Source organism: Amblyomma americanum, chromosome 11, assembly GCF_052857255.1.
Source record: "Amblyomma americanum isolate KBUSLIRL-KWMA chromosome 11, ASM5285725v1, whole genome shotgun sequence".
Taxonomy (NCBI): Eukaryota; Metazoa; Arthropoda; class Arachnida; order Ixodida; family Ixodidae; genus Amblyomma; species Amblyomma americanum.
In genome coordinates, this window is record NC_135507.1 from 33,903,134 (window position 1) to 33,916,874 (window position 13,741).

The 13,741-nt window shown below is 44.8% G+C and overlaps 1 protein-coding gene across 4 annotated transcripts in view; it reads right to left on the bottom strand.

Moving 5' to 3' along the window:
* The window catches only part of Zir (dedicator of cytokinesis), a 56,569-nt gene that overhangs the window by 1,376 nt on the left and 41,452 nt on the right, over positions 1 to 13,741 (bottom strand). For all 4 annotated transcript variants that reach the window (XM_077643479.1, XM_077643477.1, XM_077643478.1 and 1 more), the window contains 8 exons: positions 13,548 to 13,691; positions 11,011 to 11,142; positions 9,388 to 9,522; positions 9,170 to 9,259; positions 8,270 to 8,360; positions 8,019 to 8,164; positions 4,041 to 4,294; positions 497 to 637 (listed from right to left, as the gene is read on the bottom strand). In XM_077643479.1, coding sequence (XP_077499605.1) covers positions 497 to 637; positions 4,041 to 4,294; positions 8,019 to 8,164; positions 8,270 to 8,360; positions 9,170 to 9,259; positions 9,388 to 9,522; positions 11,011 to 11,142; positions 13,548 to 13,691 — 1,133 coding nt within the window. The remainder of the gene's footprint in view (positions 1 to 496; positions 638 to 4,040; positions 4,295 to 8,018; positions 8,165 to 8,269; positions 8,361 to 9,169; positions 9,260 to 9,387; positions 9,523 to 11,010; positions 11,143 to 13,547; positions 13,692 to 13,741) is intronic.

The following is a 13,741-nucleotide window of genomic DNA, read 5'->3' on the forward strand; positions in this document are numbered from 1 at the left end:
CCAGCAAATGCCTCTAATTTTTTTGCAACAGAAGGTCACGCATCTCACATATTTGCTATCACAGTTACAATCAGTTACGAGAACATATCCCAATATACTAACAACAAGCAAATACTTGCTCCACTGTTACAGGCACCGTATGCATATGACAACTGAATGATTACCTTTTTCAAAATTCTTTTAAAAAAAAGTCGCACATTCATTTTTAATAATTAAGGCCAGCCTGAATGGAAATATCAAAACAAAGAAGTGAATGGCGAATCACCAGCATCATGCACAAGTGCATTTGTGAAACGAGCCATCTGAATGTACAAGCCCAAACAAACAATTAAAAATCAGTAAAAAGGTCATTTAACAGCAAAGGGCAAGTCCGTGTGAACGCATCACAGCATATGGAAGAGGGAGAAAAATAATTAGTAAGGGTGGTTTAAGCACCGAGACAGATGAGCACAAATATGGGAGACAGAATAACATCAAAGGACCACTTCTGGCTTACCAGAATGGAGATACACTGTTGTTGCGTATCATGGGCAGGAGCCGTTCGCTGAAACGATTGTAGTTTCGCTCAAGCTCCTTCTGGTAGTCTCGCTGGTCAGGCCCGATCAAAGTCTTGTTCTTGCGCAGTGCTTCAAAGCATCTGGCAGGACATAGGGAGATGCGTCACTAGTGGGACATAAGATTGCTGACACAATGGATCCACCTCATCATATTACAAGGAGAAAAGTATTATTAAAAATTCCGACTGCTCTCATCACGAAAGAGTAGGTGTGTGCAGGAAATGCTGTGCAGTAGAACCTGAATAAACCTTTAAACTGGATTGTGCACTGTGGCCCACTACAGTGTGTCTTTAGCAGCAGGGTGGCGACTGTGGTGTTCGTGAGTTTCGGCTTCCAGTATGGTGTGCACGAGTTTCAGTTTTGGCAATGAAAGACCCACCGCCAGAGATCCGAGCAGCCACGCACGCGTCAAGAGTGCGGTCGCCTCTCTTGTAAGCATACTTATGCATCCTCAGTGTGTCTGCAATAAACGAATGAACTCCCCACTCAACACGCTTTTGCACAAGGAAATGCAATGAATATTGTGGGGGTTCTTACCAGGCCGTTGAGCCTCCTTTGAGGTCTAGGTCACAAACTCCGAGCTCCCGGTATTGTACACCACGCACGGCGGTGCAGTGGAAATGCGAAATAAGAACACAACATGGAACAGCATGCTTTGGCTTCCCACAATATGAAAAAATGAGCACCAAAGAGCATTTGAAGAGCTAAAAAAGCTAATTCGAGAGTGAACGGTGCTTGCTGACTACAACGAACACAAGCCTTTTCTCCTATCAAGTGACGCTTCGCCCTGTGACGTTGGCGCTGTGTTGTCGCAGATTGAACAGAACGGAAGAGAAGCGTCCATTGCTTTTTTGCGTGACGAATTGTAGGCAAATCTGAACGGAATTATGCACAACTGGATCGAGAAGGACTTTTAGTAATATTTGCTGTTGATCACTTCCAGATATATATAACTGGAAGACACATGAGAATAATCACTGATCACCAGCCATTGCTGGCATTCTGGTGCCAAAAAAGCTAGTTCCACAAGTCCTATCACCTCGCATGACAAGATGGTGCCTTACGCTGTCCGCTTACGACTACAACCTTGTGTACAGACAAGGCAGTTGCAACAAGAACACAGATGCGTTAAGCAGACTTCCACTACAAGGAGATGATGACAAGCCATTCCCTACTGGCGACGTGCTGATGTTAGAATGCGAGATTGACCCCCAACTCTCAGCCCAACGCATCGCAGAGCTAACAGGCAAAGACAATATTCTGTCAGCAGTTTTTCAAGCAAAGAAGCAGGGAAAATTGCGAGAGGTGAAAGGTGACAACTTCCGGCCTTATGTGAAGCTAGCGCCTGAGCTGTCAACACTCCAAGGGTGCTTGCTTAGGGGCTCCCGAGTGATAATTACGCTCTCAGCACGACCCAGGGCTTTAAAGATCATTCACTCAGGACACAGAGGCATCGACGCAATGAAGGCCTACGCAAGAGCTTACCTTCGGTGGCCTAGTCTCAGCAAGACATATAACAGGCTGTTCAGGAATGCAGGTCGTGCCAGGAAAACCGCAGACCGGCGAAAGCACCGCTTCCAGAATGACCAAGAACAACGCAGCCATGGGAGACAATTCACACAGACTTCGCAAATCCCATCAAGGGTTGCATGTTCTTGCTTGCTGTCGACTCATTCAGCAAATGGCTTGAAGTACGACAAATGGCAAGCCTACAGTCGAAGCACCTAATTAGAGAGTGCAGAAACCTTTTTGCAACCTTTGGTGTACTAAGGAAAACAGTCACTGACAACGGACCGTCTTTCACCTCAGCGCAATGGAGTGAAACATGTCACAAGCGCTCCGTATCATCCTGCCACGAACGGTCAAGTGGAGCACATGGTCTTCGAACTGAAGCAAGCGCTTATAAAAATAAAGACAGCCCTGTCACCTGCCGACTGTCATGACCTCTTCTAAAACAGCACACAACAGTGCATGCCAACACAACGAAAACACCTGCCTCATATGATAATATTTGGTCGCGAAATTGTGACAGCATTGACGCACCTGAAGCCTCCAGACTCCCAGCTAACGGAGGAGGAAAGGGATGGTGGACTACACATTCGTAAAAACCAGATCGTTTACAAAAAGAACTTCGCAGGCGACCCAGCGTGGATGAAAGGCAGCGTCATCAAACAGGTCGGTCGCCGTCTTGGTTGGTCAGAACGGACAGAGGCGTCGTGCAGCGACACAAAAACCACATTCGTACTACGAGCCAGCAAGCAACTCACGACAACGTATCTGCAGCAGAGTCACCGAGCAATCGCCTCCAGTCGTCGTTCCTTCCGCTGTTCCTCCCAGACAGCCAGACTGACGATCAGCAAGAGGAACTCACTACAAGTGCTTCAGCGAGTTGTGGCATACCCGAGCCGCTCCCATCCCATGGTGCACTAAAAGGACCACCACAGAGGTCGCAGAGACACCGCCGTTCCCCGGACCGTTACGAAGGTCAGAAGTGACTCACTCTGAGTGGGAAGGAATGTGTGGTGTTTGTGAGTTTCGGTTTCCAGTGTGGTGTGCGTGAGTTTCGGTTTCGGCAACGCAAGACCCACCGCCACAGATCCGAGAAATCGTGAATGCGCCGAGAGTGTGGTCCCCTCTCTTGTAAACATACCCATGTACCCTCAATGTGTCTCCAATAAACGAACAAACCAGACGTATGTAGCAGTGACAGTCATTGTTCGATCAGGATAGGCTATTTTCGGTCAAACGGATTGTAACGAACCCTATAATGAAGAGAAAGCTCTTAAAATTTCATCTGAAATAAGACGTCTGGAAGAGTATTGGATGCGCTCATGTATGAAAGGCTTGAAAACCACAATTTCCGCAAAAATATTGAGCCTTTGCTGTACACCACCAGATGGCACCAAGGTCCTCAGAATCATAGGGGGCCTCTGTGCAGTGTTCCTTTAGCAGGGCAGTGACACCGCTGCCATTTTGCACTGAACTGCATGCTGAGCACCTTGGCAATATCTGGTAGTGCACAAAGAAACTTAGCAGAATCGCATTCAATGTCAGGCAACAGTGCAATACTGTGCAATACTGTCACCCTCAGTATCTCCTGGGGCCTAGAGACACGTGCGGGTGGCAAACATGTCTGACTACATCACCGTTGAGAATGGGTTTGGCTGTCGAAGCATAACAGAGCTGCTACTGAGGGTATTACGTATTCTACGGATATTAATTAAACAAAAGAGAAATGATATTCCTACAATCACAGCGGCTCTAAGACATTTGTTAACTTCTAAAGACCACTTTTGAAAGGTTTCCTTCAAGAAAAAGTGACTTATCAGCAGCTGAATTAGTTTTTGGCCAATAGGCAAGCCAAATAAATACATCCCAGGATTCCCATGGAGGATGGATAATCACAGCACCAGTCTTCCCTCCCCATAAACTGTATGAAACCATGCGATTATTTCTTTTCAGTTCTACAGAAAGAAGGCTCACTTGCGGCTGAAGTCGCGGAAGCATAGCCTCAGCTTGTGCTGTTGTGGTGTGGGTACACGAGCAGGGTCGACCAGGTCGGCCAGGAAGACCAGGGCCACTTCCAAGGGGCCCTGGTTGACGGTTGTTCCCATGCTGCCTTGCAGCACCATCTGCAGGATCTTGGGGTCGGCTGGCTCCTGCTGCGTGGCCTGCGCCAGCTCATTGGTTTTCTTCCGGATGTCCTCGATGGCCACCTCTATTGGCCGGAGGACCACCTGCGTCGCATCAAACCAACACCACTGCTGCATGCGCTCGCCTTACTGTGCCTTAGATATCCCAGTTTGTTACAACGATATACAAATGACGGGCAGTACAGTAACTAGCATTCAAATGACAAATTCGTGTCATGGGCATATGGGCATTCAGGTGAAAGGTTTTCACATGACAGCTCTTTGCATAACAGGCATTCAGGCAGTGGGTACTGACGTGATGGATATTTATGTGACAAGAGGCACTCGCATGACGGGTATTCATGATGGGCATTAAGATATGATGGGTGTTCATGCGACTGGTAATCACCAACCCTGCTTGTACGCCATACTATGCCATACAGGTCAGCATGACTGGCACTATTGCTACATCAAATGCTGGAGGATTTGTCTGCCCATGCGCACTCGTTCAAGTGAACTTCAGGAGATCTTCAAGAAGCTTGCCATTTTTTATGTTTTGCTTCCTCGTCTGAGAACAACTAGTTTTGTGAGCGATGTCACTGTGTTCAAAGTTCACAGAAACCACACGGGCAGAAACAGTGTGCACGGATGTAGCTTTAGTGTCTTTCTACACTATTTACTTGCCTCTTTTTTTACTTGCCTTCCTACCCGCATGCGGATGCAATAGTGGTCACACTGATGACAGCTGACAAGCACTAACTCTCTCCTTCATTTTCCTGTATCCGCTCACTACTAATAGTACAAAGCTAGCACCACAAAATGATGGATGCTATGATGTGGATAAACATCCCGGCCCCTATACTAAGCAAGCCTAATTCCATTGTCTAAACTTCTGGGATTCTTGTGCTCTATGACATGTACCAGTGTGCTTCAAGCGTAGCGACATGCCAGCTAACTCTACTAAATCTAGACTACAGTAGAACCCCGCTGTTACGTTCCTCACTGCTGCGTTTTCCCGGCTGTTACGTCGATTTCGTCCGGTCCCGGCATAACTCCCATAGGATCCAATGTATTGGGTACCCCGCTGTTACGTTGTAGCTGTGAAAACGTTCCCGCATGATACGTCGCAACCTGGCACCCCGAACCCGGCCGGGCAACGTGCGCCAACCGCCATTTTGACGAGTCTTGGCCAGGCTTGGCTACGGAATTGGCTACAAGACCATGGCCTCCGAGATCACCCCCTTGCACACGCGTGGGTAATCACGGAGGCCATAAAAAGCCGCACGCGAGTTGGAGAGATTGCCACTAGATGGCCACTGCCTCGTTAGCCGAAGCGAGTAAAACCCGCGGGCCCGCAGCAATCCAGTCTTTCTTGTTTGTGTGGTTCAACCCATCCGAGTCGTCCGTGTCCTTCCGTCAACAGCTACGCTGCCTACGCCTCGTCAGGCCTCGCTAATCCAGTCTTTCTTGTTTGTGCGGTTCAACCCATCCGAGTCGTCCGTGTCCTCCCGTCAACACCTACGCTGCCTACGCCTCGTCGGGCCTAGCTAACACCGCGAGCGATTTGTCGTCCTTTGATGGCGTTGCGCAAGTGCAAGGCGCTTTCCCTCGAGGAAAAGCTGGATGTTCTCAACGCAGTCGACAGGCAGCCAGCGCGGAAAAGAGTCGACATCGCCAAGGATCTTGGTCTGCCACCCTCGACGTCAACTGCACAGCACTTCTTCGCGCGGTGTGGCTTTTGCATGGACGGCGGAGAGGAAACTGCCACGGAAGCTGAAGAGACGGAAGCAGCCTCTCATGATCAAGAGCTGAGTAAAGTTTTGAATGCGCTGGGTGCCACGGGAGTCACGTATGACGACTACATCGCCGTGGATGCTGCTGTCGTGTGACGTCCGAGTGTCAGAGTATCGCCGAGATCGTTGCAGACTCCGTCGCGAGTGAAGCCTCAGACTGTGATGACGACGAGAAGCACGAGCCACATGATTCCGGGGAGTTGGCGGACCCGAGCTTTGGAGAAGCCGTCGCGGCTCTGGACCTCCTCCGCAGGTACGTCGCACCTCAAAGCGACGCTGAGAGCAATGCGGCTTTCCAGGCCATCGAGAAACGCGTGGTGTTTTCCAGCGAGCGGAAAAAACGGCAATCGACCATTCTCGATTTTTTTAAGACCTAAGCTCACTTGATGTCGAAATAAATTGTTTCAAGGCAAAGCTGCACTGTTTTCATTAATTTTCGGACCTTTCCTCACTGTTGCGTTTTCCCGGTTGTTGCTGTTTTTTTTTCGCGGTCCGGTGAAAAACGTATGAACGGGGTTCCACTGTATTTTGAAAAATCAGCTAGTAAAATGAGGCCACTACTGACAGAAAGCCAGTCCCACAGACTGAGGAAAAGGACAAAGTACCAAAGGACCAAACAAAGTTCTCTGTTCAGCTTGTTCATTCACGCTCTTTGATCTTGAAAAAAAGAAAACTGTAAAATTGCAAACAATAAATTGTGGGGTTTAAGGTACCAAAGCCAAGCATAAGCTTTGAGGGACACAGAAGAGGAGGACTCAGAAAAATTTAGACCCATTGAGGTTCCTAATGTGTGCTGACAGTACATAGCACACGGGCACCTATTGCATTTCACCGCCACCGAAACGTGACTGCTGCAGTCAGGATTGAACACAGGCACTTTTGCTCAGTAACTGAGTGCCCTAACCACCTGCGGTGGGGCAGAGAAACAGCGTGAAAAGAAAAAAAAAGGTCAAATAAAAGGCGCACAATACTAGATGGGCACTGACTAACAACTCACTTTATTCAGTCAGCAGAATAAAATTAGTTGGTAGTTACCACCCATTCAATAAAGTGCGTGATCCTGAAATATTCTGTGGGAAGCCTCCTGCATGTAAACAAGTGCGGCCTTTCCGCAGAAGCAGCTGCACGCTTCACCTCGATGGTCCATGGTCTTTGAGAAGTTGGCTTTTTCTCACAGATTACGCGACTAGCGGGTGAGCTTGGTGTAGTACCTCTAAGAGTTAAAAGAAGAAAAGCGCTACATTTGTAGTTTGGTTCCATACATAACGCGAGGTGCTTCTTGAAGCAGGTGATTTAAGAAAAATAAACTTGCACTATATATGTCCAAATATGGTAATACTGGTTTCGACAGGAGCTAGTATTGTGGCTCATCTCATTGCAGCATGCGGACACATTGCTTCCAGAGCCGCAGTGCTTGACTGGATGGAGAAGCAAACGTATCAAGGCAGCCGCGAAACTTGGTTTGTTGCCAGAATCCACATTTCAAGAGAATTAAGGCAAATTAAATGAATCACACTCCCATCAACCTATTATTTCTACTGATGTCCACAAGTACAATATCATAAAAAAGAAAGGTACGTGTCTACTAACAATCACAGAACCACAAGGAACTTCAGGTCTTCTCCATAAATCAAGGGTTCTGATTCATTTTTACGTCGGGGCATCTCAACAACTTTCAAAAGGTGCTGGCAAGCCCTGTGTCTCAGCTTCCGCAGCCTCATGCCCGACATGCAAGCACAAAACAGCATGCAGATGTAGGGCCCCTCAAACAACTTGCTGTGAGCAATTAAAATATGATCAGGCACAAAATAAAATGGGTAAAGGAAAGGTGAAGGTTGAAGCATGCATGGGCTCAAGCACTTGAGGAATCTAAAAAGCATTCTACAGAACCCAGTTTCAGAGCCCTTACCCCAAAGTCCAGCCTCACCTCAGCAAAATAAATGCCAACAAGTTCCCTGCCCAAAATGCTATTTGTAATAGCTCTCTGCCTAATGAGGGGAAGTGAAAGTTAATCAAAAGCAAGATGAGGCACTAACCTGTGTCCGTTCTATAACCTGAATGCGTGTCTTCACATAGGGAAAAGAGTTTGCCGTCGTTACAATAGTCTTCCGCTTGTACTGCTCGTGTAGGTCTCCGTGGGCTCGGCCGTCAGTAGTAAAAGGCGTAGCGTACACGAAGCGCCCTAGGAGGAGAGGTGAATAAGCAGGATAAGTGAAGCCCAAGCACACTGATCTAGAAAACATGGCTTAATGAAACTCCACAGACACGTGCCCAGTACCGGACTTACTTATGTTGTAGTTTTTGTCAAAGTAGGTCACCCGCTCCCGCAGCTCGTACATGTCGAAATAGGGCTCCACGTAGGTTATCTGGATGTAGGCCTGCACAAAACAAGGAAGAGTGACACCAATTAACGCATCTGCAAAAACCGCACACCCCTTTCCTTCATCTAGGTGTGAAACTACAAAAGCAAAACCTGCGGAGACAGCTACGCTTACTGCGGAAGGGGACCGATGGCATTGAAGCATGTATCCAGTATCAGTACATACTTGCATTGTATCGCATTGTATTCAGTGCGTTCACCTGTGGTGATTGCAGACGTTTCTCTGTTGGCCATTCACATTTTAATACGAAACTTTAGTCCGATTCGGTCGAATTGTAAGTAATGAAGCACTAATCAATCAATAATTGATGCTAATCAATAATTGATGCTAATCAATAACCAATAATCAATATAGCAAGTTTTTGTATTAATGTCAACCACCTCGATACCTTCGTTATACGGAATTCACAAATACACATGCTTCAATGGGGGCACCATCATTGAGAAACTTCGTAATATTAAGAAATGTTCAATATGGAGATTTATTACATCCAACTTTACATACTCCAAGGTTACAGCACAGTTTGCTAAAAGGCACGTAACTAAGCTGACCTGCTTTAATTACACAATTATGCACCTCAACATATACATACTGGAGAAGCTACTGATCACAATTATGCACATAATTATGCTAATGAAGGTAGGGGCAAGCACAAAACAGTGATAAGCTCACTATTTCTGACCATATGCTAATGAAGGTAACTGGCAACCTTGCCCCTTGCCTTCATTAGCATGTGGTCAAAAGAAGTGAGCTTATCACTGTTTTGTGTCATTGAGAGGAATAAAAAAAATAAACTGAGCGCTCACCTTTTCTGGATGAAGGCGCGAGACGTCAACCATGTTGGAGTCTTTGATGACCTCCACATATTCCTCACCAAACCGTTCTGCATAGAAGCTCTGAAGAAAGAAATCAAAGCCCCACATGAGAGGCAAGAAGCAATTATAAAAATGAAAACTCCTTAGCTATTCAGAAAAACAAGCCCAAAGGAAATCTGTTTGCATGGTCAACACGCGACGGTTGTTACCTCAAGTCTGTGTGATATTTCCGGCAACTTGGTCAGGGTGGGCTCCTTGTAGATGAACTCTTCGCCATCCAAGTCTCCAAAGCGTGGGCCGTAGAAGCCTACTCTGAAGTATGTGCCAAACACTCTTTTGCCAGCCTAAAGAAAGCAAACAGAACTAAGTTTTAAACATCTATTCTTAGGAAACTTCTGGCACCTAGGCAATCATTAACCTTTCAGTGAATGGCCCTGGTCAGCTGAACTATGACTCACAAATGATACAAGCAAAATTCCAAAAAGCAAAACAAGATTTTAGTTCAGGGAGATTAAATTTTTTGCCTCGTTAATCGATGCTTGCAAAGTGTGAAGACAGTCTTCGAAAGTGACACTAACGAACCCCACTTGTATTTCATCCCCTTCAGTTGCAATTCTTTCATCCACACTTTATTCTGAAAATAAGCAGAAGTTTTATATCTGCACATGCTGAAAGGATAGTGTCACACACCTCGGCTGCTGTAATCGCTCACTTTGTGATAATGTGCTGCATTCATTGCAAACATTCGAGAGGAGCTGCTTTAGATGAAAATTTTAAAGAGGCATAATATATATTCAGGGCAATTTATATGTATGGGCCACTTGATGCTTATCAGCAAATTCATTCAGTTAAAAAATAGGACTATGAAAAAACTTATCACAAACGTATGAAAAATGCTGGATGCCAAACTTCTAGCTTAATCAACAAAAGTACAGTAAAACCGTTCTGAATACATGCCGTGTATATGGGGGCAAGGGCCGTACTCGTGTCGGTGCCATATAGGTGCATAGGCACTAGACTGTATGGGATGATACACTAGTTTCCCCAGACTATTGCTTGAAAATTGAACTGTAAAATACTACTTGAGGATGAAGGCTGAAACAAGCCAAAATTACGGAAAAAAAAGTGAGGGTCTTGGTTGCATATATACGGCATATGGCTTGGCTTGTTGCATTAGCACATGTTCTGTTGCCAAGAGAATATAAAAATGCAACATTCTGATGCTGACACTGAAATTTGAAGTCTTTTAAACTCTGCATTCCTCACACACACATCTGCCTATTCAGATCGCTTGTGCCTTCCGAGATCGAAGAACAAACTGAATCAGCCCATGCATGGCCTCTGAGGTCACGGTGGCTAGTGCTCAATATTTTTCAGTCACCCCAGGTTAAGGTAACAGTAGACAGACTTCACAGCGCAAGTGCGTTTCAAGTTAGTTCATTCAAACCGAGTTTTCTACCAATATCTTTTTCATGGATCTGATGGTAAACTTCCCTGCAGCAACATTTTACGACATATTCAAGATATAATGAATGAATTCTTGCTTCACATGCTACTCTGTTATGAAATGGTTTGACTGCACAACCATGTTATAGCCACAAAAGAAGAAGGAATGTCTTCAAATATAATGTGGACATTGGTATCATTTCAACTCACCATGGAAACTTACTTTCCATTCCAGGAAATAGCACCACCAGACAGCCAAGAAAGTGTGAGCGAGTGACCTAATGCTTTCAATTACTCCTCAACTGCTATTATTAACTGCAAATAACTGCAACGGCGACGGCAGAGGCAACACCCACGTTAGCACTTCAAGCACATTTCACACTTGCCTGCTGATCAACTTTGGTGAATGCCTCGTGAAGCTTGCTGTGGATGTTGGCCAGCTTTTTGTAGTCTCGCTGAGCCTCTGCGATTGGTATGAGGATCTTGTAGACCTCGTTGGTCGCTTCGTACATCCCTGCCTGGAATTCAAGAAGAAGCAGCAGTTATGATTGCTGCCTTTAAGAAAGCATGAACTCGGGAGACTCTTGAAGTTGGCAGTGAAGCCTGTGAGAGCGCTATGAACATATGTGCTGAAAACTATTCACATATATGTGTTATGTTTCCTTTTACAGAAGTGGGAAGTGAGAGGACCTTTTTAGTTTTATTCATTCAGTGTTTTTCACTATAATATAGCCTTTAATGTTCAGTTTTTGCATCGTCTAATGCAAAGGTCACAAGCAATTAGAAGAGCACTACAAGTACTGACATTACAGCTACTGAATGACTTAAATCTACTGTCCAGTGCACTATTACTAGTTATTCTTGCATAAAGTAGTTCAATCTAGTCAGAGCACACAACTGCTGGTATGCCATTCATAAAGCATAAACCGAAAGGTGCTAAAGTATCGCTACCATACATGGCTGGCATTGTAAGAATTAGGTATTAAACTTTTGCGGCACGGCGTCTATGACTGTGCATGCGAGTTTTCAAACTTCCTTTATGAAGCACCTAGAGCCATTTTCATGAAGTCAGTGATGCTGGCTATATTTTAAATCCCTGCCGGACAGAACGGTATGGCCATTTCATGCCTAGAGAAAAGAATCACTTCCGAAAAACAAGAAATAAGGATGAATATTATGAAGTTCTATGCTACGCCTAGGAAGTGCTATAACTTTTTTCTTCTTTCACAGAGCGGAATTTTCTACTAAAGGACACTGCAGCTCAGGTTTTGTTGCATAAACAGCTCCAGATGATAAAGAAAATAATTAATTATGCATAAATGTCTTTTTTTTTAGGAATAGGGCTGCAATTCCATCAGCATGGGTGTGGACTGCTGAAGTTTTTCAGCCATTCATGTTATTTATCTGAAATAGGGGGTTCCAAATAATAACCATCATTATCAGCCTGGCTATGCCCACTGCAGAACAAAAGCCTCACCCATATCTCTCTAATTAACCCTGTCCTGTGTCCTGTGTCAGCTGCGGCCACCTTATCCACGCAAACTTCCTAATCTCATTCGCTGACCTAAATTTCTGCCGTCCCCTGCTACGCTTACTTTCTCTTGGAATCCACTCCGTTACCTTTACGGACAAGCGGTCATCTTGCCTTCACATTACATGCCCTGCCCAAGCCCATTTCTTCCTCTCAATTTCGACTAGGATGTCATTAATCCACGTTTGTTCCCTCACCCACTCCGCCCTCTTCCCGTGTCTTAACGTTATGCCTATTATTTTCCTTTCCATAGCTTGCTGTGCTGTCCTCAATTTAAGTTGAACCTTTTTAGTTAGCCTCGAAATTTCTGCCCCAGAAGTGAGTAGCTGTAAGATACAGCTGTTATACTTTTCTCTTGAGGGAAATTGGTAAACTGCCATTCATGATCTGAGAGAACCTGCCATATGTGCTCCACCCCATTCTTATTTTTCTAGTTATTTCACTCTCGTGATTCAGATCTGCAGTCACTACCTGCCCTCAGTAGACGTATTCCCTGACCATTCCCGGTGCTCTATCAATCTTAAACTGCTGTTTACTTTTGAGATGGTTGAACATTACTTTAGTCTTCTGCATATTAATTTATGGACTGCTTTGCCTGCATAAGTAATTGATCACGCTTCCAAACATACACAAATTTTCAGAATTTTCTGCACAGTAAAAAGTTAACAAGATATCAAAACCTTAAGTGTTACTCTGACATTAAGCTGTGCTGACAAAATTATGGTGATGATCTAGCAAACCACCAATATTAACTGTTCTTCAATAATTAGACCTAAACTGGACCACGCATGCATAGCGTGTGATCTGTACACTAAATTAAAAATAAAATATCTGGATAAAATACAACAGCAGTTAGCTTTATTTTTAATAAATTTGCAAAGTTTACTCCCCTATCACTTTAATGAAAATTTCAGCCTCTCCTATTAGACAATAAACTTGGCCTCACCTAGTCACTAAATTCAATATTATTTGCTAAACAAACTCTGCAACACCATCCTAGTAATCGAACCACCATATCTGCTAAACCAGATAAAATTTTTGTTTTTTCCACACACAATAAGAGATTGGAATCAGATAAATATACCCCAGGACGTCTAGCCAACTAATGTGCCTTTTTTTTAAATGTTACTTGTTTGTGATTTAACTAACCTGTATGCCCACATTAACTTCTTTATTTATGGCCAGAATTTCATGAAATTTAGCTCACAAATGTATTTTCCTCTGCAGATTCTAAATATAGTCACTGGTGAGCTGCTGGTCTTAGATCAAAAGTTATCATACAAAGTCTGGAGCTTAATTAGGTAATTTCTTACAAAGCTTAAATGAACAGGTAGTACTTACTCGCCACTTTATTCCCCCTTTACTGTCATCCCTGACCTAAGCATCACTCACCAGGGAAAGGGAGTTAGCTGCCTGTTCCAGCAAGCCAACCAGCCCGTTCTCTGTGAAGTACTTCCCAGTACAGATGCCTTCTTCATCGGGTGACAGCACATCATCTGAAACCGCACTCTCTTCCAGGATGTTCTGAGAAACATTCTGAAAAAGCAAAAAAAATAACTGAAGAAATCTGATGCATGACTAATAAG